We start from the raw sequence: 24,919 nt of genomic DNA on the forward strand, positions 1-24,919 counted from the left end.
TTTTAGTTGGTGGTTAGTTTTACTGGTGGTAGGACCTCTTTTGAGTCCGCACGGGTAGGTACCACCACCCTGCCTATTTCTACCGTGAAGCAGTAATGCGTTTCGGTTTGAAGGGTGGGGCAGCCGTTGTAACTATAATTGAGACCTTAGAACTTATATCTCAAGGTGGGTGGCGCATTTACGTTGTAGATGTCTATGGGCTCCAGTAACCACTTAACACCAGGTGGGCTGTGAGCTCGTCCACTCATCTAAGCAATAAAAAAAAAAAAAAAAAATAGTTGGTACACGAATATATTTCAGCATATAGCACAACACTACTCTGTATTCGTTAACTGCATGATTAATAACAGGAGAATCGTGATGTCTGAGCAAAGTGATATTAAGTTGGCTTGTTAAAACTTTGGCTCGTGTGCCGCACCGTACCAATAGAGTTGCATGAAGTTCCATGCAACGCTAGCAGATAGAATTATGCTCAGTATTTGATTGATAACGTTATTTTACGTACTTTTCAAAGCTTATAATATCAAACCGTTAAGTTTTATGTATAGAAATGTTAGTAATGACTTTTACTGTTAGCACGGCGTTTTCCGAACTGGGCCATATCGGCTATTTAAATTTCCAACAATTTCTGCTGCGGACATGAATTGAAGGGTATTATATAGGTAGTATAGTAGTTACGTAAACAATTGAGACGGCGACCTCAAGAACGATACAGTTGCGTGGCGCTATGTTTATGGGCTCTATTAATCACTTATTACCAGCTATCCTGTGAGTTCGACCGCCTATCTCGAGAAATAAAAACAAGAATGATAAGTCTCTTAAAGTGTATCTTAAATTTATCTTGAAAATGAAAGGAATGCTTCTCAAAGTAGGTATGTTGATTATGTGAGCAACATTCGGTATGTATAATTCAAATTATTACCTTATAACCTCGCAAATCTTCCACGACGCAAGCGAGCAGCGCGTCTCTTCCTACAGTCACGGTTACATTAGGAACTGGTTCCACGAAGCGAGGGAACATGGACTCTGAAACAAATAGAAATAATTTAACTGTAATTTTCCAGAACATTTAAAAGAAAAAAAAAAGATGTGTGGTGTTGTGGGACACCGGATAGGAACGGAGTTCCTATAAAAATATTAATTACAAGTTCTATTCGAGGTATAAAGAAAATAAAACTGGAGGTTTCGCAACAACCCCCGGTCATTCGGTAGCGTGCGAACTTATTGTGGTACACTTCATTCACGGTTGTTTGCATAAGAGTTAGTGTATTGCGCTAACGAACGCTCTGAGATCGTGGTCAATGAATGATAAAAAAATATGTTATTTTTTGTACGTTATTACAAAGTTAAGTTGTAAAATGTGTGCATTACTAATAAAAATCTTACGTTACGGACGTTTTTTCCCGATTAGGGTACCCCTCCGCATCGTCCCGTATGGAACTTCGTTCCAAAAAAATACGATCTAGAATCGAATTTACTCCCAGTATTTTTGTTCAAATATAATCATCAGCAATCTTTTTCCTTATTTGAAAGCGTGTCTGTAGTGATATAAATTCGTTTTAGTTCATTTTCATGTACAACACACCACGTAATTTTATAGGCGTCAATAAATCAATCACAGACATAATAGAATCAAGCGCGTGATCCTTTCGTTTGGCAACGTCTTGTATGAATATATTTTCCCGAACAGCGTGAATGAGGCATGTGAAATCTTGTACAGGTAGATGAGCAATCCATCAAACCAGACATAAAATCTGTACTGTGTTCAGTCGAAAGACGTCTAGGGCGCTTTCAAAAGGGAAACTTTATTCAATCATCTATGAATAACTGCTTGTTCGAAGGCATATTTTGGAACAATGTCATAAATTTAATATTTTTAGAAAGTCTGTTTAAGGAAACGTTTATTGAAACTTCAAATTAACAAGTTTACTATCTTATTGTATTAGTTTATGTGTTCAAATATTTTGAAAAGAACAAATTAACGATTGAAAACTTGTCAGACTTCGACTATAATGACGATAATGATCAAAAGGTAACGTAAGACTAATTACATTGTGTTTTAATTTGTGCATTTACTGTCTGCATTGAATATTTTTACAAGAAGCAAAAGAAGGATAAGTTAAGTTTAGTTATATAAAACTTACTACTAATGGATTTAAAGCATAAAACCAATCAATCATGACACGGTCAATATGTATTCTCAGCTTACAAGACTTGTACAACTCAATAAATACAATACGAAATTTTATAAACATTAAAGGTAACATTTTTTGGGACTTCTATTTATTCGCTAACTATTCAGACGGCGACCTTAAAATTATATTATTTACTTCCAGAGCAAGAAAAGAAAAGGCCAGGCCGATTTCATTATGCTTGATTCAATTTCGTTGTTTCACGATTATAAGATATAACTGGAGTTCACCGCGGGAATACAATTTTATTATATGAGCGAAAGAAGTCGTAAAAGCGTATTCGAAGGGTTGTTATGTGCCGTTTATGAAAAACTCAATGATACGTCGTATGTTTTCGAAATTGAAAACGTTATAGGATGTTTGCTTGCCTTCGAATAAAAGTATTACTTATTTACAATACTGTGAACATTTTCTTATTCTTTGTTCAATTTTTAACACAGCTTTATGTAATGGCGAGAAGCACTTTCGGCATCTGTATAAAAACAATTCAGGGCTGTGTTATAAAATCGCGCACTATGTTTAAGTGATTTCTTCAACCTAACTGTGTTGGCGCTTAGCAAAAACTATGGTTTAGACTTTTGTTCAGATCTTAGACAGCTCCTGGACTTTTCTTTTTAGCAAACGTCGAATGAATGCATAAATCAGTAAAACGTTTGACCTTTTTAATGTCTGTCTGTGTCATTTAAAACTAGATTTCCTTATTAGCATTCAATAAATTACAATCAACCATTTTGAAATAAGTATCGAAGTATCAAGTATCACTAGAATCTCTTCTATCTCTAAATCACAAGAGGTCCTACCACCAGTAATTACGCAAATTATAATTTTTGCGGGTTGGATTTTTATTACACGATTTTACATTCCTTCACCATGGAAGTGAATCGTGTATGTTTGTTAAGTACTTATTTCATTAGAAAAATTGGTACCCGCCTGCGGGATTCGAACGCCGGTGCATCGCTAGATACGAATGCACCGGACGTCTTATCCTTTAGACCACGACGACTTCTAAACAAGGTTTTTTCATAGGAATGCGATTGGCATCGGCATTAGCTCTTATGTTATTTCATTGTAACAATATTTTTAGGCTGAATAACCTGAAACACGGAAAAATATACGTGAATGATTGATGAATGAGTACGCGAATAGAACAAATCCATCGCATGGCCATCAATCTTGGTGTATAACGGTATGGGCTCACCCTGCGAACGACGTCTCCGTCTCTAATGAAAGAAGAGCTTACTGAGCACGTATAAACAATCGGAAAATGTTGTTTCTAATATCCGTGGAAGATAGATGGTCCGTGAAATGTGTTCTTACAGCGAGATAAACTATTGATTGCGTGTTAGATAGTGTCCGTTTATTCGACAGTCGCACAATGGACTGGACATTGCAGTCAGCATCTATTCTTTTGAAACTTTAGTTCCATGCACATTCTAAAGATACTTTTTTACTAAATTTGAACACATTAATTTTTGCTAGTCGTCGAATTACCATAATATGGTTAAATTTTGTACATAATTACTTATTACGATACTATTAATTTGTTGACGATTTTATTGGTGATGCGATGTTAACGTATTAATGTAGTTGGTTTGGATGAGACAAGCAGATTATTCGGCCACTTGAAATATGATTACGGGCCGGTCGTCATGACGTAAGTGTTTATGGATGCACGTGACGGGTCGTGGTGGCTACCCCGAAACCGCCGCGTTCACTACCGCATATTTACTTAATTGGTGCTGTACGCTGTGACAAAAGTTCCCGGCGCGGGTTGGGAACCCGAGAAAATTAGATTCGCTGCCCGCCTGTCGCTTGTCGATGCTCGGACAGCTGCTACGCGTTTGCCTAATTTACCTTTTTCTTTGTAAATCGACTTATCGAAAGAGTTGCTTTTTAATTCATATTTCGGTGCTTAATTACAATAATAATATACCTATTTGATGCTGGAGTCATGGTCCAGACGGCTGGCCGATCCTTCGGCTGGTCGTAGGACCGTCGAGGCGATTCGCCCGGTTCTTGTGAATTGGGTGAATTGTGACAGAGGACGCCTCACTTTCCGGCTCACGCAGGTGCTCACTGGGCATGGTTGCTTCGGTGAGTTCCTGCACCGGATCGGAGCCGAGCCGACGGCAGAGTGCCATCATTGTGGTTGCGACTTGGACACGGCGGAGTACACGCTCGTCGCCTGCCCCGCATGGGAGGGGTGGCGCCGTGTCCTTGTCGCAAAAATAGGAAACGACTTGTCGTTGCCGGGTGTTGTGGCATCGATGCTCGGTGACGATGAGTCGTGGAAGGCGATGCTCCAGTTCTGCGAGTGCACCATCTCGCAGAAGGAGGCGGCGGCGCGCGTGCGAGACGCGCAGGCCCGCCGCCGTCGAGTGGGCGCCAGGGAGGCGGATTTCGCATAAGCTCTGGCCCTCTAAGTGTTTCGGGTCTCTCTCACATGTCGGCCTGGGGACCGGCGAAGGGGACCTAAGAAGACGACGTGCAAGCTGCTTTGCACGCGTTTTATGCAAGAGCATCCGGGTGATGGAAGGCCGGCTATCCTCAACCCACGCTGGTTCTGACCCAGCGGGGTATTTCGAGGGTAGACCATTCTAACCGGCGCCATCTAGGCGGGCTTCGGATAGCCTGCCGACTGAGAGGACTGGTGGTCGTGGCGCCGACGACCGCCAGTCCGGCGTCCCGAGGGGGAGGGTGATGGGAGAGATGTGCTCCGCACTAAACGCTTCACTTTCCCCCCTTTGCCTTTTCATGAGTTCTGTCTCATGCGAGGTTTGGATGCTGGTTGTTGAGCGACAGGAGGTTTTAGTCGGTTCAACTCCGACATGCCCCGCCCTCCATCCCCAGTGGAGGGCGGAAGTCCGGTGATTTCCTACTGACAAAAAAAAAACCCTATTTGATAACAATAAGAATTGAATTTTCATCTACCAAGCTTAAAGTTTGAAATTACCTTCTTTTTTCCATTTTAGTTTCATTATTTGAAAACAAATATATTTATGAAACAATTATTAGGTGTTCTTTAAATTTAAGATTTTTCATTGAAATCTTCGAAATTTCTAACAAAAGAAAGTTATCGTTCAGTATAAATTAAATTACTATAATACATTTGAATAGATTTTGAAAATTTAACAAGTTAATTGTTTTGAATTCATATATTTTTATTCGTTTGACTTACTTCAAAAAATGATACCATTAGCTATACAAACGCCAAAACGATACAGGTAACGTAAAACATTATCTATGAAATAGAATGAGTATTTTTCAATAATAGACGAAAAGTGAGATGTGAGTAAAACCGATTGTAGAAAATTCAAACTGCCGATTCTCATTCTGGCTCAGTATAGCTGTAGGTATTCATGAGTATCGATTTTATGCAAAATGCAACAAGATTCACTTGAACACGTCGGCTGCACTACATATCGTATGGAGCTATCGAGCTATCCCACAATTACACCGGAATCCATGTGTGCCTGCATGTAAATGGGTGCGCAGAGAACGAGGAATTGAAATGTGAGGCCCTATTTGGTGTTACTGAGACGATTGGACTCGTGTACAAACAGCGAACTCTACAGTAAATCAAACTATGTGGTTCAGATGCTGTTATGTAGGGATAAGGTAACCCGTCGCGCAAGACGCCAATAAAGCCAATTTACCTTGGGTTTCGATTACTCCTTCTGTTCATTATCAGCAGCTCGTAAGTAATTTCAGTTTCGCTGTTTCCATTGTGTTATTTGAGTACACAATCAAGCGATGCAAATTACCTCTAGTTATCTAATCCAAAGTTAGTAAGATAGATTACGAGTGTGCCTCTAATCCCGTTAGAGACGCGAATTGTATTTATTACAAGTACGTTTGAATATCGTCAGTTGATCGTTACTGCATTAAGTCTAATTTCGTTCAACAGTCCAAAATTAAAAAGACACACTTTACGAAATATAAAAAAATTAAATTTTGTACAACAGCATTTCCGAGGTTCTTCTGACGATTAATTAGGCAGTAAAGTGTTGAATTACGTTTTAATTACTTTAACCTACCTCGTCCTTGTTAATTACGTGGTGCTCCAATTAATATGTATCCTACACATTTTGATGAACATTAAAACATATGTTGTTATTTCAAACGAGTATTCGACAAATGTAGGTGTAGTTTCCAAAACGGACGGACTTTTGTTGATTTGTATATTATTATAGTTTCGTTTTTAATCTTAAGTAGAATTAGAATCGAATTTTTTTTATCCCAAATCAGCTTATAATTTTATAAAACAACGTTATTTAAATTAGGGTTTATAGAACAAAATAAGGGGTTATTATAGTGTTTTCAGTCTTTGCACACACGCTCATGTGGACAGTGAGCAGTGGAAAAAAATAGGCACATGTTTACTTCAATACGTTTAAATTTTTAAGCTATTGCATAGCTTTTATCGCGGTCTTTGAGCGCGGCGACCGAATCAAGAAATTCCGTAACGAAAATAAAACCAACACACCCTACTCCGCCTACCATGTAGCTCGCGTTCAACACATTCACACGTTGCGCTTGTGTAGTGTTTGTGAATAAGCGCGCGGCGTGACGTCGCACTGCATGCGCATCATGAAAAGTATACCCATCTCTCTCTCGCGCGGTCCAGCTTATGAGTGTGAAGGGGACAGTTAATGTTTTGTTTTTGTTAATGTTTATAAATATAGCGTGGTCTTATTTATTATTGTTTTAATATTTAATTATTATTGGCTAATTATAATTGCATAAGTTGATAAAAAATGCTTACTGCTACTGCTAGCTTTATCGCGGCAGTCCCCGAGGACCACACGTGTTTTTCATATATGTTTTTATTACTTAGTTACCGGAGCCCATAGACATTCACAACGTAAATGCCGCCACCTACCTTAAGATAAGAGTTCTAAGGTCTTAGTATAGTAACAACGGCTTTTCCACCCTTCAAACCGAAAAACATTACTGCACCACGGCAGAAATAGGCCGCGTTGGTGGTACCTACCCGTGCGGACTCACAAGATGTCCTACCACCACAAAATTTAGAATTATAAGAAGTAACTAAATTAAAGCAGCGTATTCTTTTATAAGATAAGAAGATTTAATTTTGCGTTAAGAAAATAAGAAAACAATTCATACGCACATAATGAAATGCACTAATTTTCTCAACGTATTCTGCATCTTGTATATCAATGATGCATCAATGACGGTTTTAAAATATTATGTTGTCATGTTATAACACGATTTGAAACTGATCCAACGATATATTGTTTGTGAAATAAACCGGCAAATTACATGTCTGCCGTTGTAAATCAATACAACCGAATCAGAAAGCAATGTAGCGAAAGAATACAGAGTTCATATGAAGGTTATAAAAATATCTGGAGGACAGGTTGGCGTTATATTGCCGCTATAAATCAGCGTTTGGTGACAGCGTGGCGTGGCGGTGGCGAGTGTGACGACGCGCGTGTCGCTTGGTGCCACTTCGTGTCGCCCACTAAAGCCATGCATAAATATCACTAAATGACACGAAACCACTTTCGATACGATTCCGTTTGTATTAATTGAGTCATTCTGCGAATGAAATACTGGTAAATGAGTAGGCATCTCACGCTCAGCTGAAACGCTTTGATCGTTTATTCAATAATGTTTCTATTTTGAATTGGAGTTACGTTTGGCACATTGGCACAAGTATTGGCACATGTGTTAAATACTTCTAGTTTTCAAAATTGAGTTATGCATTTTATTACTGGTGGTAGGACCTCTTGTGAGTCCGCGCGGGTCTTTCTTTCTGCCGTGAAGCAGTAATGCGTTTCGGTTTGAAGGGTGGGGCAGCCGTTGTAACTATACTTGAGATCTTAGATCTCAAGGTGGGTGGCGCATTTACGTTGTAGATGTCTATGGGTTCCAGTAACCATTTAACACCAGGTGGGCTATGAGCTCGTCCAATCATCTAAGCAATAAAAAAAAAAATTCGCGCATAGCAAGCACGGAATCATTGCATTTCTTTCATAATATTTTTAGAATTTCTCGAGCCTTAGATATAATTAGAGTAAAATGCGAGATAATAAAAGATCGTGGAATCACCAAATGTAAAGAAAATAGAAGGACGACTTATTAATATTTTTTTATTGAATTAAATATTTTATTTGATAATACGATCTTATTATGATTATTACTAGTTTTATAAAGTCGTTCTTTAATGGTGAAACAGACCCATAGGCACAGCCCCCTGACTTTCTCGCCAGATCTTCTCAGTGGATCGCGTCTCCGATCCGGTGGTAGATTCTGCGAAGCACTGCTCTTACTAGGGCCAGTGTTAGCAACACTTCTGGTTTGAGCCCCGTGAGGCCACCTATTCGCCCGGTTACGCTGACATAGCCTCTCAAGGCTATCAACTTAGGTAGGAATAAAAAAAAAGAAAGTGAAACAGTATACATTCACTATATCACTATGCAGTAATGCAGATTTTATATGCGATTTATGATTAACGGTAGGCAGCGGCTTGGCTCTGCCCCTGGCATTGCTGAAGTCCATGGGCGACGGTTGTTACTCACCATCTGGTGGGCCGTACGCTCGTCTGCCTACAAGGGCAATAACAATTTTTACAATTCCGCAATTCCGCATATAATATATATGCATATGCGAAATTGTAAAAATTTACTTTTTACCCTTTTTACACTCCGGAATTGTAAAAAGTAATTACAAGTAAAGTGAAAAGTTAAATAAATGCAAGCTGTTTGCGTACGATTGCGTATGAATGTAACAATTATAAGTTTTACTTAATTATTCTACGGAAACAAAGCAATCGGAGTCGTACAGAACCTCTGTGGATAGACTGTTAGTAGCCCACTTGGTGTTATGTTGCTGCTGACCTTAGACATCACGATATGAATCCCGCCGCATCCTCAAGATATGAGGTCTGTATTTGAACTTTGTTATGAACGGGTATCCCATACTTTAAGCGGAAAAGCAAGAATGATTTACTAGTTACTATGTGATAATTTTCTTATTAATTTGGAAAACAATATAAGTACCTACTACGATGTTTTAAGTTTCAGTATCCGACGTGGTGAAAAAGAAGTTTTTTGTCAAGCTGTAATTTAAATTTTTGCATCGATCGAAAATTTCCTTTAGTTTATTCCTACCTAAGCTGATAGCCTCTCAAGGCTATATCAGCGTCGCCTTTACTAGTAGGTGAGCTCACGGGGCTCAAGCCTGATGACGTTGCTAACACGAACCCTAGCAAGAGCCGTGCTTCGCAGAATCTACCACCGGATCGAAAACACGACCCACTGAGAAGATCCGGCGAGAAACTCAGTGGGCTGTGTCTGAGGGTTAATTTACTCGTCGAGCCCTTCGTCGCAAGCGACGGGTTCGACGAGAACGATGACCGGTGCTTGAGGTACCTAAAAGCACCGTTATTGGATCGGGAGAATCCGAAATGACGTGTTTGGGGCGACGTCGACTGCTTTCCATTCTGATCGCAGGATCGGGAATGTAGTTGCCGGCGGCCGCGATGAGAGGGTCCTCGTGTCGTGCCGCTTTATCGAAGTGGCGCATCGACGCCGACTAAAGATACCTACTGATGGACTCTAAGTCCAGGTCGTCATGGAGGTCGACCTTTCTGACGAATCACGGAGCTCCGACGGCTATCCTTTAAAAACGGGATTGAATAACTTGGAATGATTTTAAGTTAGTGCGGGCCGCGTGAGCGAACACTACACTTGCATAGGTCATGAGAAAATTTGCTTTGAAATATGGAAACTACGAAGGATTATGTCTTATTCTCCCAACCACAGCGGCAAATTTTAATATGTTTTTCTTTTCAAGGACACGTTATTTTACAAACTGTATTTAATTTAATAAATATTTTTACTGACTTTTACCGATATGAAAAGTTTCATTAAATTTATACAATAATTAATGGACTGCTGACAAAACGAAATAGTTTCAGTTGAATTCATAGAATCACGTGATCGGGTCAGTGATAATATAATTTTATTGTTCAATTTGGCTTTTATTAATTGATTGAGCCATTTAGCGAATGAGATATCGGTTAATGACGTATTTTATTAGAGACATTTAATTCAAATACACATTCACAGATAAATAACTAATATGAAGCTTTTTATGCTAACAAATGTACGTTTTTCTAATGGATCCCATCAATTTGATTAAATGTTTTTGGCAGTTAAAAGTCCCGTGTTAATTTTGCTGTTGGCGTTGAGTTACTGTTTTTGTCTAGAAACTTTTGTATTGAGTTATTCTGAAGTTATTCTTTCATTATTATTAAAAAAAAGAACATACATTACATATTTGTACAAAAAAATTTACTACTTTTTGTACAAATTGAAGTCTTTAGAGTGATAATAATTATCCTCTTTCGGGTCTATTGGAAGAAACTGCGCAACATGTACTTTCCTATTCGAAATAGTCAATTGGTACATAGATAAATATAATATATACCATAAGGTATAAAATTATACTATAAGTTAAGATATTTAAGAAGATAATTTGTTATTCTTAATCGCTTACTTATAAACTTTCATAAACTTTCGTCAGGCAAGCCAAAGCAGAGCGACAAAATATTTGGAAAATGCTACAAGTATTCAACATCAGAACAATGTGAAGTAAAGTCTAACAGACAAACTATGGAAATAAATACCAAATTGGTATCAAAATAGTTACGTAAAATCTCTATAATTGCACTTGAATTAAAAAATGTGGTAGGAAGACGTCCACAAAACAACTAAATGTCAACTGATACAACTGAGTCCGCTTCAAGTTTTAAGTGTTAAGAATATATCCTTGTTTGCGGTTCGGGACGCTGTCTAAAACCGCCAGTAAGATCGCAAGCCCTTAGATTTCGTTCGTGACTAAACTCCATACGACGGTGCAGTAAAGTCGTAAATAAAATGGCATTGTCGCGCGGAAACCGCACATCGAAAAACCGGGGGACGTCGCGTGAAATGCTACCGGTGCCTGTATCGTTGTAGACGTATGGAATTATGGGCGGACGTTCCGCACATACCGAAATATTAAGTACACGAATGCCGTGTCGACCAGCGCTGTCACCGAACCATAGTTTTAGTTATCATAGTAATGATTATGTTCTATTCTCAGACAGATTTTTCTTTAAGGATCACTGCATGTTTTGTGATTCTATACGGGTTCTTAACCTACATATTTTCCGACTTTGGGAAAACAGTGTATTAGCTATGACTTATCTAATAATAAATGGGTCGTGGTCGTGCACATTAAAAATATTGTGATTTATCGAAATCAATCTTACTTGTTTTCTATGAATTTCTTTGAACGGTGGACTTTATATAAAAGTATCTTATTAACGATGTAAATGAAATCATTCAATGCTTTGCTTTCAAAACTAAAATTAAACTATAGGTAGGTTTCTTAGATCGAATAGTTTATTTTTCTTTTTTATTGCTTTTACGACGAGCTCACAGTCCACCTGGTGTTAAGTGGTTACTGGAGCCCATAGACATCTACAACGTAAATGCGCCACCCACCTTGAGATATAAGTTCTAAGGTCTCAGTATAGTTACAACGGCTACATCACCCTTCAAACCGAAACACAATGCTGCTTCACGGAACAAATAGGCGGGGTGATGGTACCTACCCGTGCGGACTCACAAGAGGTCCTACCACCAGTAAAAACCTACCACCAGTGAAATTATCTTTTCTCAACAATTATCCAAATAACATTATTATAACTAGCCGTGTTACGAAGTTTTTTTAAAAATATCTGGTTAGTTTAAATATTATTAGGAACCCAAGTAGATCTAACATATACCCTAAAGAAGAACATTATCATAATATACATGAAATATGTTAAGCTTGCTGAAATATAACGAAATGTTTGCTACATTTTGTAGATTCACATTATCGTGAAATTGTGTATATTCGCGAAGTTCTTAGGAATATACTTTCACTGTAAGAGCAGAAGAGTATGAAACTTATAAGAGATCTTATAAATTAATATTTCATTAAGATATTAATATTTCATTGAATTGGAGTCAATAATTTGAAAAGGAAAACTTGAAATATTTTCCACGTAAGACTATCTATCATAAGTGAGAAAATTCAATGCAATCTTATATTTATTTAAAAATACGGAATAGCGCAGCTGCCGAAGTTAGTTAATAAAATTTGTTGAGGCGTCTTTCTCTTGCCACGAAGTGAATCAGACATGATTTCAAATTGGAAATACAATTTTAGATTTATCGTGTTATTATACATAGTTTACTGAAAATAAAACTATTTCTTAGATGCGACCGAAAATAATCTTGAGATTTTTTGAGGTTAGCTAATTTTCTACGAAAAAGAAATATCGCTTTTAATTTTAATTTTGTTACAATGATTATTATAGTATTGTATTACTTGTTTGATTGTCTTAAATTATTTTAAATCATAATTGATCTTTATTTTATGGTGGACATATTAGTCATTTAATTGAATTATTGAAAAAAAACAACAACACTAAGAAAATAAAATGCATGTAAATTAAGTTTAAAATGTTCTTATATAACTATATATGTAATTTTAATTAACTTTTTCTGAATAGTCGTATAAATAGATCTGTTAAACTGCATTTAAATTATTTTTTACTTCTTTTATGATGATCTGCTGAGAATTGAATTGTTTTATTCTACTATTCCTTTCATAGAAATAACGTATGTGTATAAATATCTTGTAAATCTAAAAGTTTAAAAATAAAATTGGAATAACAGAACCAATTAATTAAAACTAGCAACATAGCATTCATCGCCTAATTTCACGTCAATTTTGTTTTGAAGATCAACAAATTTTGTTTATCAAATCAATGGTTGCGGAATTTGAAATCAAAAGTAATCTGCGAATGTGCAAACGGAAGGAGATGGATGACAAGGAAAATACGCGAGAAATTCAAAAGGAAAGCAAGGTGGGGCGGGCGAAGAAAATTGGCTTCATTAGATAGAGGGACGGCGTTATCTGTGAACACACGGTCGTGACAGACCGCGAGCCCGACCGCAAAAACTGCACTCTAGTTCCTATGGATATGAATTAGTTATGAACTTTTGTTTGCTCCTGATTTATGACGTCCCTATCTACGTATTATATATTGGCGTATATCTTGCTTATCGTAAATAAATGATTTGTTGATCGTTTTGAATTGTAAACAATAGCAAAAACATCCATTGTAACTTTTGCTTCCTAAAATTTTAATAGCTAAATTATTTCATGCCGTTTGAAGTTTTTTTTTGTATATTTTAATTTTTTGCCAATGAGTTCTACTATAGCAAGGCTGTAACGACATTTTTACTTAATTTTGACAGTTAAAATAAAGTAAGCGTAAAACAGCAGATTTAAGAGTCTAAGCTCTTCGTCCAAGTAGTCTGCTTCACAATACATGTTCGCTAAACGTTGTTGTTCTTTTTGAATATCTCAGCATAAGTTAGGAAGCATTACGGTATGCTGTTTCCAAAATGAACTTAATCGTTAAGACCTATATTGAAATGCTGAGCAATACGATCTCTTACTTAAATTACACAGCAACGCATTTAATGTCAGAAAAAGTTATTTGTCATCCTTTCTCAACGAACCACCGTACCAATTTTGCATAACAGGCATAATAAAGTCGCCAGGAAAATCGGCTTAAGTCGTTGGGGTTTTCCGAAAATTGTTGAGTTAATAGCACTGAGAAGTTGTCATTTCTTTGGTACATCTGTAACTTTAGGAGACAGTAACAATTATTTGATGAACTTAGTTTCATCGTAATATATTGTTTGGAAATTTAGTTTTGGAATGTTTCAATTTTATAACATACATAATATACGTAGTAGGCAACTTAGTTTTAGAATTCTGAATGTTTGGGTTGAGTGAGGCTCGTTTATGTGGTAATTGGCACCGCAATCAGTAGCCGCTCTAGCTGTGAGAAAGTTCTCCGCTGCTCGCCTTCGCAGAGTCGATTTACAAATTGAAGCTTTGCTGCAACGTATAGACAAATAGATATACGTTATATACGACGAATATAGCTCATAAACTAAGCGAGCGAGGTGAAAAACCGTTTCAAATTGACTACTACAACTCGAGACTGATAGTTGTTCATTTTTTTTTTTTATTGCTTAGGTGGGTGGACGAGCTCACAGCCCATCTGGTGTTAAGTGGTTACTGGAGCCCATAGACATCTACAACGTAAATGCGCCACCCACCTTGAGATATAAGTTCTAAGGTCTTAAGTATAGTTACAACGGCTGCCCCACCCTTCAAACCGAAACGCATTACTGCTTCACGGCAGAAATAAGCAGGGCGGTGGTATCTACCCGCGCGGACTCACAAGAAGTCCTACCACCAGTAATTACGCAAATTATAATTTTACGGGTTTGTTTTTATTACACGATGTTATTCCTTCACCGTGGAAGTCAATCGTGAACATTTGTTAAGTACATATTTCATTAGAAAAATTGGTACCCGTCTGCGAGATTCGAACACCGGTGCATCGCTCATCACGAATGCACCGGACGTTTTATCATTTAGGCCACGACGACTTCTACTGCAGTTAAGATATAAGCATTAATTCGGATTCCTGAATGCAAACTTTCCGCTTTCGTTTGTGCACGGCGAGATTCTTTATCAAGTTTATTTTTAGCGCCCGCCTCGCTTGAGTGCTCAAAATTTAAACGTCGATACTAAATTTACTATCGATAAACAAAAACCTTTTCAAACGACGATACATTCATAAGCGTATTTACTTATATTTATCCACATTACGTAAACAGATTTGCTTATATGAGTCGACTATTATCAAAGCCGGCAATGTGACTTTTGGACAATTATTGGTAAATCAGAAAAACGAATTATGTATTGACTTTGTATTCCATTGGCAGTCACAAAACTCTTCTGAGCGACATCTTAGATAAATAACAGGTTAAGTATTAACCTTTATTTAATGCAGGTTTTGAACCGTATTCTTTGAAGGAGACGATTATATTCAAATAAATCTGTATTGACATATCAATAACATTTTTTTGTCCAAATTCACAGATTGCCACCTTTGATAATAGACGACTCATATATGTGATAAGGAAAAAACGGTAAGTAAATATCATTCACATCGGCATGCACAAAAGCTACCGAGAAAGATCGCTCTGTATAATCAGAATATTCATACAATTCGAACAGAACCCAATAATTCTCTTTTTAATATTCTGCGACACATGCGGCAGAGCTAATCTGTTGAATAATGGTAGATATCAATGCTGAAACAGACATTGTGAAAAAACATGATTAGATCTGCTTGGTTATGAGACTAACAAAATAATAAGATATCAAATACTCAATTTGAAAATAGCTTTAGTTTTTATATTTTAATGACTTTTTAATTAAACTAATCCCAGTCGAAAAGTGAATAAATAGCTTTAGTTTTTATATTTTAATGACTTTTTAATTAAACTAATCCCAGCCGAAAAGTGAAATGTATTATAATTTTAGCTATTTGCTCATATTAAACATATGTATGTATATTCTCATTATGACGATAAAATATTTATCAGAACAAAACAAGAAAAGTTAAAATAAGAAGACACCTTTAGATTTAATTTTAACATTAACCAATTTAGGATGATGATAAATTGTGAGCTTAAGTCAGTTAGATTGAGTAACAGAGAGATTAAAGGAATTTGCAATACTGTCGTAATTATAATTAATTGTCTTAGTTTTCGTTTCAAACAGGTAAAGTAAAACTTCAGTTTAATACCGTTTAAGTACGAAACAAGAAGTTTTTTTTTTTTTTTTTATTGATTAGATGGGTGGACGAGCTCACAGCCCACCTGGTGTTAAGTGGTTACTGGAGCTCATAGACATCCACAACGTAAATGCGCCACCCACCTTGAGATACAAGTTCTAAGGTCTCATGTATAGTTACAACGGCTGCCCCACCCTTCAAACCGAAACGCATTACTGCTTCACGGCAGAAATAGGCAGGGTGGTGGTACCCACCTGCGCGGACTCACAAGAGGTCCTACCACCAGTAAAGATAGAAGTTTTCACAAAATTAACACTAAGCCGCATAATAAGAAAATGTCTTTCGAAACTTTCGTTTAGTTTACTTATATCAAATACTATTTTATACGGCAGCAAAATTGTTGTTAATTTTGAAAACTATTCATTACTATTTCTGCCAGAAAATATAGATCGATTTCTGCTTGAAGCTGTTTTTATAATCTTATTGAGAATGTATTCAGTGGCTGATAATAAGATCATAATAGTTATTGTAACAACTACATAGTTTTTGCCCGCGACTCCGTCCGCGTGGAATAGTTACTTTGGCATAAGGCTAAATTTTAACACCCACTTCATTTATGTAGAAAGTGAAGATATTTTTGAATTATAGAATGTTAAGGAGCTATTTAAACCCCTATTCTGAAACATTATTTATTGGTGCTCCACTTGTATTGGTCTTACCGTGATGTTATATATATAGCCTATAGCCTTCCTCAATAAATGGGCTACCAAATACTGAAAGAATTTTTTAAATCAGACCAGTAGTTCCTGAGATTAGCGCGTTCAAACAAACAAACTCTTCAGCTTTATAATATTAGTATAGATTAGTGACAGAAACAGGCTGAGAATGTTTTCAGAAATAATCGTTATTCAACTGATGAATGATCAGATATTTCGTATATCAACAATCAACTGGATGTCCACAAGTGGCATATGTGACAGCAAAAAAGAAACTTACTGATCACTGGTTAGTATCTGACGGCGAATAAAAAAGTTTCAAGAGCTGCTTAAGTTAATTGGATGCTAAGTTGAAGGTAGTGAAAAATAAGAAAATTTCGGGAAAGCGACTACGAGTCATAGAATTTATATTTAAATATAATTTTATGCTAAATTATTCTGTAAATGATTACGAATCGCGACTTCTAATTATAATGATTAACAATAAGCAATAGTAAATTTCGTAAATCGATATTTAGTGAAAAAAAAAACGAACATGAAAAATTACCACACAAATAGGTATATTTATTATTTATTATTAGGTGTATTTATTACCCGTGATAATATGAATATTTTATTTATTGACTAAATAGTAAATTACGAAACGAAACTATTACATTTTTATGATCGTAATTTATGATTTAGTCTGATATCCTTGAGCTAACGGAATCACCTGTTTCGTGTCAAACAGTTCGCACGCTCGTAAAAACTTACAAAGTAGTATAAATGTGTTTCGCATTCGAAACTTTTGCTAAAAAACTAAAAGTTTCGCACGCGTTAACTAAAAATTATTGTAGAAATGTTTCTAAACTTATTATGTGATTAAATAAAACAGATAACGTGATTAAAAGTACATATTAGAGTTGTGAAAGAAAAAAATAGGTTTTTTATAAGCACAGTACAGACGAGAGCACATCAATTAGTTTTTAATGCAATCGGCTATCGGCATTTTAGTGCAATTTTTATATTATAGATTTTAGACATGTATATTAGAATTCAGTGCACCTTCCGCCGAGAAGCAGCATTTCGTTATTTTGTGGACTAGTGAGGACCATTATTCTAATGCAAATGAGTCTTAAGGAGAATGGTGATAATGTGGTAGCCATGGGTTACCGCTTAACATTAGAGGAATCGTTTGCCCTTTCACGTTTTATGTTATCTTGAAATCGTTATAATAACTTCAAGAAGTTATTTCCATGTTAAAAGCTACCACTCACCATCGGACGAGGTGACGGAACCGCTAACAACAAGTAGTAACAAAACTGAAGTCGTTATAGTTGAACTCGCCGCGAATATTCGCCCAATCATCTTGTTTGAACTTCAAATACTGTACTAAAAATATATATTGCAATAAAAAAACAGTTTTATAAATGTGTCAACAAAGTATTGTTATGGCTTTTAATAGAGCGACGGAGTTCATTTATACGCCATTGAGGTTGGGTCGATTAAATATTCATCGGCAGGTGAATCTATTGAGGTTTGTTTTGAGTGCGAACGCGCGGCGTATTGTTGACGTATCCAGGGCAGCGAAACGCTGTCAACTCGCGGCGCTTCGGCTGCGTACTGGTCGCGCTACGCTACCCGCTTTGTCTACGGATCTACGAATGTAGAACGTACCCGGCGCTTGCGTAGCCCCGCCTCGCTCTTAGATGAAAGGAACGAACATTACCAGTATTTGTAACAGTTTGCGTCAAATTGATATAAATGGAGACGGTTTTAATAAAGTGTAATTGACTTTTGCCGACTTTGCGTCGCATTAATTTCGACCACGCTGAGACGCCTCGGGCAGGTGCGGCGTTAAATACCATCGGAGTAACTTCTCTGTCTGCTATGAATAATCTTGAATTTAAATTAATGTTAATTATGATGAGTTTTTAAGTTGGTCCTGATATCTTTTGGATTGATGGTTATAGTACCGCGGAAAAGTCTTATTCGAACGGGTGCTTTTAAACTTCATCAGAATGCCGGAATATTTCCTTTTACTATGTACTTTATAATTTATGTACTTTTTTTTTTTTAAAATGCTAATTTCTTTTGTGTCTAGCAAGCATATAATTTAAGTTGTCTTTAATTTTTCTCTGTTCAATCTCTGCCACTAAACCAGCGAGTTGGTAAGGTAATCCACTGGGTAATTGATTAATTTAGTTTTTTTTTTTAATTTAAGTTCCACTTTGGATCTTCTGCATATACACATACACGTCTTAATTGTGCACGTCTGAAATCTATTAACATATCAATGTATGAAACTGATGATTTACTTGATCTCAATGATAGTTTCTTTTCGTGTACCTCTTCATCTGATAGTTTTGTCAGTGTGAATAGTAGCTCTTCCACAGTTCTGACCCTACATGATCGGATCGCCCAATGTTTTTCTACTTATTCCAATAATCTTAATATAGCCCACATTAATGCTCAAAGTGTTCCTAGTCATTATACTGACCTTCTGTCCTCATTTAGCAACTCTCCGCTTGACGTCATACTTATTACTGAATCTTTTTTAAAACCCTCTCTTCCTTCTTCATTTTTTTCACTCTCTGGATTCGTACTGATCAGAAATGACCGAACCGAGAAGGGGGGCGGTGGCGTGGCTATCTATCTGCGTGCTGAAATTCCATTTAAGGTTATAAATGCGTCACCCTCTCCTTATTCCGAATCCGCTGAATTTCTTTTTCTTGAGATCTCCATATTTCACTCTAAACTCCTACTTGGTGTTTTCTATAGCCCTAACCTCAATATTGATTATTTCAATTCTCTTGATTCTGTCTTGCTCGAACTCTGCTCAAATTACAATCATGTAATCATTATGGGAGACTTCAACACTTGCCTCATCAAAAACAACTACCGATCTCGTCAACTTCTATCTTTACTGTCTTCTTTTAACCTTCAGGTCTTACCATCTTCTGCTACTCATTTTTCTCCTAATTGTACTCCTTCTTTACTTGATCTCATGATAGTATCTTCTCCTGATAATGTTATCACTCATGGTCAACTCTCCGCTTCCTTTTCTTATCATGACTTGATTTATCTCTCCTATCGTGTTCGACCCCCTAAACGTAATTCACAATTTCTCCTACTTCGCAATTACAAGGGTATTGATCTGGGAGCGTTGCGACGGGATGTAAATAATACCGACTGGTCGTGTATTCTTGAACACCATAACATTAACGACATGGTCAATTCTTTTAATTATAAGGTAATCAGTTTGTTTGATCAGCATGCCCCCGTCCGTCGAGTTCGAATTAAACATAAACCTGCACCGTGGTTAACGCCGGATATTAAAACTCTGATGGCTCGCAGGGACAAAGCCAAAAGAAGATACAAACGTTGCCCCACTGAACACAGCCTGGCCATGTACAAAGCACTGCGCAACCGGTGCAACCGTTTGTGCAGAGATGCTAAAAGACTTTACTTTCACAAATCACTTGAAAATCGCAGCCCTGCTCATACTTGGAGATTCCTTAAATCTGTCGGCATTGGCAAAAATCCCGTCTCTTCTGTCAAGGATACTGACTTGTGCGCCCTCAATAAGCATTTTTCTCTCCCTCCTGTGTCACTCAGTGATTCGTCAAAGACGGCCACGTTGCTTAAGATTTCTAGTCTATCCATACCCCGGATCCCTATTTTTGACTTAAGTCCAGTCTCGGTTGCTGATGTCCGTAATTCCTTTTTCTCCATCTCATCCACGGCTGTTGGAATTGATAACGTATGCTCTAAAATGATTGCCCTAATTCTTCCAACGGTAGCACCTATACTTACCTATATTTTCAATTTTTCCTTTACCTCTAGCAACTTTCCTGATTCTTGGAAACAAGCCTACGTTGTTCCTATCCCAAAAAGCCCCAATCCTATTTTGCCATCTCAGTTCCGGCCTATATCTATACTTCCTTTTCTTTCCAAAGTCCTTGAGCACATTGTCCACCGTCAGCTGTCGTCTTTTCTCCTCTCCCACAATCTTCTTAGCTCCTTCCAATCTGGTTTTCGCAAGGGCCACAGCACGGTTACAGCTCTTCTAAAAGTGACCGATGACATTCGCTGGGCCATGGAAAACAAACAACTAACTTTATTAGTGTTGTTAGATTTCAGCAGCGCTTTTAACTCTGTTGACTTCGATGTTCTGCTCGAAATACTCAAATCAAACAATATCTCCTCGTCTGCTATTAACTGGTTTGATAGTTACCTTCGGGGGTGCTCGCAATGTGTCCGTCTTGACGAGACTTTCTCGGATTGGCAGAACGTCAGTGCGGGCGTTCCCCAAGGTGGTGTTCTTTCTCCTCTTCTGTTTTCTGTGTTTATAAACTCTGTCACTAGGCTTATATCTTCTAAATTCCACCTCTACGCAGACGATCTCCAGCTATATCACCACTTCTCGGAGCCTGAAGTTGAATCGGCTATTGCTGCGATGAACAGTGATCTGAAGTCTATCAGTGAATGGGCAAAAGCCTACGGTCTGCACATTAATCCGGGAAAATCACAGGCTATCATTATAGGGGGTAAACAATTGCGCAGTAGACTCAGCGATCCTATACTCCTCCCAATTTATTTGGATGGGACTCAAATAACTCTAACCGATTCAGTTAAAAACCTGGGTGTTATTGTAGATCGACATCTTTCGTGGAGTTCTCACGTTGCTGAGATTAGTAGGAAGGTGCACTTTGCCTTGCACTCGTTGAGATGTCTGCAGGGCTTCTTACCTCAGCATACAAAAATATCTCTCGTCCAAGCTCTCATTCTACCCATAATTGATTACGCCGATGCCTGCTACTTGGATGCCACTGAGGAGCTCTCAAACAAGCTTGAGAGGATGCAAAATCTATGTATCCGTTTTATATACAATCTCAAAAAATTCGATCATGTTTCTCATTTTCGCAAAGAACTTAAATGGCTCCCTATACGCCTTCGTAGGAATACTCGAATATTATGTCTCCTATTCAATATCCTACATAAGCCCACTTCTCCCTTATATTTACGTGAGCGATTCTCTTTCATTCGTTCTCCTGATGCTCCCTGCAGGTCCAACCAACGTTCTGTTTTGTTATTCCCTTCCCACAAAACCAATTTCTATTCTCACTCCTTTACTGTGCACGCGGTCAGACTGTGGAATTGGTTGCCGGCTGACATCCGAGTTTGCAAGTCTGTTTCTGTTTTTAAAAACAAGGTCAAACAATTTTATCTCTCATCAACCGAATGATCATGGTCCTATACTCTTCGCATATACGAGTGTTACTGTGTTACTTATAATATTTGCTATGTGTATGTGCTATAATTCTCATGTTGTATTTGTTATTTTAGTTATGTGTTATTTGTTCTACACACACTTATCACTTTTTATTATTATTCTCATTATCCTCTCGCAGGTCTGCTGGAGGAGATTTCTCAAAGAAATAAGCAGTGCCTTTGTACATAATTTTCCTATTACTCTGTACTGTGTCTTGTTTTCTGTGTGTACATAAATAAATAAATAAAAAATAAATAAATAAATAAATAAAAGTGCGATATCTTCTAAGGTACTCACAAGGATTCTCGCTCACGACTCGGTCGTGCGCGGACGTGCTTTCCGATCCGTGGCCCGCTTGCGAGCTGCGTCTCTGAACTCACAGTTGTGCTCGACAGTGTAGTGACCGTGAATACATCGTGCTTACAATTCGGTAGTGCGGACGTGCCGATCCGTTGGTCGCTTGCGATTTGCGTCTCGGAGTCCATTTTTGTGCGCTAAAGTTTTGTAACCGCGAACCCACCCTTTACCAACTGCCTTTTTCAAGGCAAAACCAATCGCTACGATCAGGCTTCCTGTGGCACTCACAGGCTAGCGATTTCCTAACCTTTCCCAAAACAACAGTCTTTTTCAAGACTAGACCCCCGCTCGCGATTCTGCCTGCTGTAGCACTATACAGCCCGAGCGGGTTCCTTTCCTTTTCCCCGCCGATTGCCGTTTTCACGGCATAGGCATTCCCCCCCCCTGCTCCTTGCTGTCCTGCAGCACAGGGGGGTTACAAATCCTATCCGGGGCCTCGCCTTTCGGCGAGTTCAACAAAAGTCCCGGGGCCGCCCCCCCCGGGCAAGAAGACCGAAAATGCAGCAAGAAGAAAGTGTCAGTGAAAGTGCTAGTGACATTGTCGGGTTCCTCCGGGATAGGTACCCGTCAATTAGGGCCGAGTACTTAGCGTATAGGGCCTCCCGTGGCAATCCCTCCCCCCCCGCGTCCGTCGCCGCGTATTTCAACCGTGCCTCGGAGGCACGCCGCGCGCCCCCCGCCGCCGCGTTAAGTTCGAGCGCACGTTCCAACGATGCGACTCACGAAGCGCCTAGCGCTACCCCCACCCCCGCGCCCGCGTCGGTTACGTCATCACGCGCTACGTCCGCCGCGACCTCGATCGTTTCAAGTTCAGGCTCCGATACCGAATCGGAGATGGATTTCGAATCCGCGTCAAGCCCTCAGCCAGGAACTTCGGATGGGTTCCAAACCGTAACGCGCGGTAAAAAGCGTACTCGCGCCGTGGAGTCCCGGAACTCCACGACAAAACAGACGAAATCCGCGTCCGCCTCTCGACCGAAAGTAGTAGTTACACCGGAGTCGGACTCCGCGCGCCGCGTAACCCCACCGCCGCGTCCCAAGCCCGCGCCCGCTCCCAAAGTAGCTGCCCCGCCCCCGCTGATACTTCAAGAGAAGACAGCGTGGAATCGCGTGTCCCAGGCCCTTCAGGCAAATAAAATTAACTACACCCATGCGCGTAACGTCGCGCATGGGATTCAGATCAAGGTCGCAACGCCGGGCGACCATAGGGCCCTCTCAGCATACCTCCGAAAGGAGAACATAGGTTTCCACACCTATGCTCTTCAGGAGGACCGCGAGCTCCGCGTAGTAATACGCGGAGTCCCTAAGGAGCTAGAAATAGACTACATTAAGGAGGATCTGACCGCTCAGGCCCTCCCGATAGTTAGTGTGCACCGGATGCACAGCGGGCGGGGCAAACAGCCCTATAATATGATACTCGTGGCGTTAGAACCCACCCCGGAGGCCAAAAAGAAGATCGCATGTCTCACGACAATTTGCGGCCTATCCGGGATCTCGATCAAAGCCCCCCACAAGCGTGGCACTCCCGGGCAGTGCTACAGGTGCCAACTCTATGGCCACTCGGCGCGTAATTGCCACGCGCGCCCCCGCTGCGTGAAATGCCTCGGCGATCACGCTACATTAGACTGCGTTAGAGATAGGGAAACCGCGACCGAACCTCCCAGCTGTGTCCTATGCCTTAAGCAAGGGCACCCCGCGAACTACCGTGGATGTCCCAGGGCTCCGCGAAAACGCCCAACCCACCCAGCCCCGCGAACCGTCGGCCCAAAGACTTCGGCACCTTCAGTGCCGAAACCCGCCTTCGTGCCGGCTGCAGTTCCCACGGTCTCGGCGTGGAAAAAGCCGCTGCCGTATACGAAGGCGGGAACGGAAACCGCACCCCCGCCCCCGCTCGCGACACGCCCCGCGCCTCAGCCCCTGCTCGCACCTCGCCCAGCGCCCGCGTTCCGTCCCCCGCAACCCTCTGCCGCCAACGACTTCGCGCTCGTGCGCGACTTCGTCACCGCGGTGAACTTCGACCGTCTGCGATCGTTCGCTAACGCTATCCGTAGGTCGACAACCCCCGAACAGCGGCTCGCGGCCGCGTTCGATCACATGGACGTTTACGAGTCCGTGTCGCGTACGTTATAAAATCTTTACCGGTAATCAATGGCGCAAAAAGGTAGAGAAAAACCATATTCCCTTACGTTAGCATTCTATAATGCTAACGGACTCGCGCGGCAACGCGATCAAATTTTTGAATTCCTCCGCGATAATCTTGTAGATATTCTATTAGTGCAGGAAACCTGTCTGAAGCCCTCGCGTCGCGACCCGAAAGTCGCGAACTACGTCATGGTTAGGAATGACAGACTCACCGCCTCCAAAGGCGGGACTGCCATTTACTATAGACGGGCCCTGCACGTTGTCCCTCTCGATACTCCCTCGCTCTTACATATCGAGGCGTCAGTGTGCCGTATCTCGCTGACGGGACACCAGCCGATCGTCATCGCATCCGTTTACCTCCCCCCGGACAAGCCCCTTCTGAGCAGTGACATCGAGTCACTGTTCGGCATGGGAGACTCTGTCATCCTGGCAGGCGATCTAAATTGCCACCACACTAGGTGGAACTGCCATCGTACAAACGTCAACGGTAGGCGTCTCGACGCGTTTATAGACGACCTCACCTTTG

General features: G+C 39.6%; 1 protein-coding gene across 3 annotated transcripts in view; it reads right to left on the reverse strand.

Annotated features, from left to right (window-relative positions):
• LOC101744380 (lachesin) overlaps nucleotides 1-18,243 on the reverse strand; it is a 29,029-nt gene extending 10,786 nt beyond the window's left edge. Inside the window, exons 1-4 of one of the 3 annotated variants that reach the window (XM_062669080.1) lie at nucleotides 5,146-5,370; nucleotides 3,119-3,286; nucleotides 1,387-1,538; nucleotides 923-1,026 (exon numbers count right to left, since the gene is read on the reverse strand). In XM_062669080.1, the coding sequence (XP_062525064.1) occupies nucleotides 923-1,021 (99 nt within the window). In that variant the 5' untranslated portion in view covers nucleotides 1,022-1,026; nucleotides 1,387-1,538; nucleotides 3,119-3,286; nucleotides 5,146-5,370. Of the gene's footprint in view, nucleotides 1-922; nucleotides 1,027-1,386; nucleotides 1,539-3,118; nucleotides 3,287-5,145; nucleotides 5,371-17,896 lie in introns of those variants that run through there. The other 2 variants (XM_038011809.2, XM_062669079.1) reach the window with 2 other exon arrangements.
• Between the last annotated feature and the right edge of the window lie 6,676 nt (nucleotides 18,244-24,919).

This window comes from Bombyx mori, chromosome 6 (genome assembly GCF_030269925.1).
Source record: "Bombyx mori chromosome 6, ASM3026992v2".
Taxonomy (NCBI): domain Eukaryota; kingdom Metazoa; phylum Arthropoda; class Insecta; order Lepidoptera; family Bombycidae; genus Bombyx; species Bombyx mori.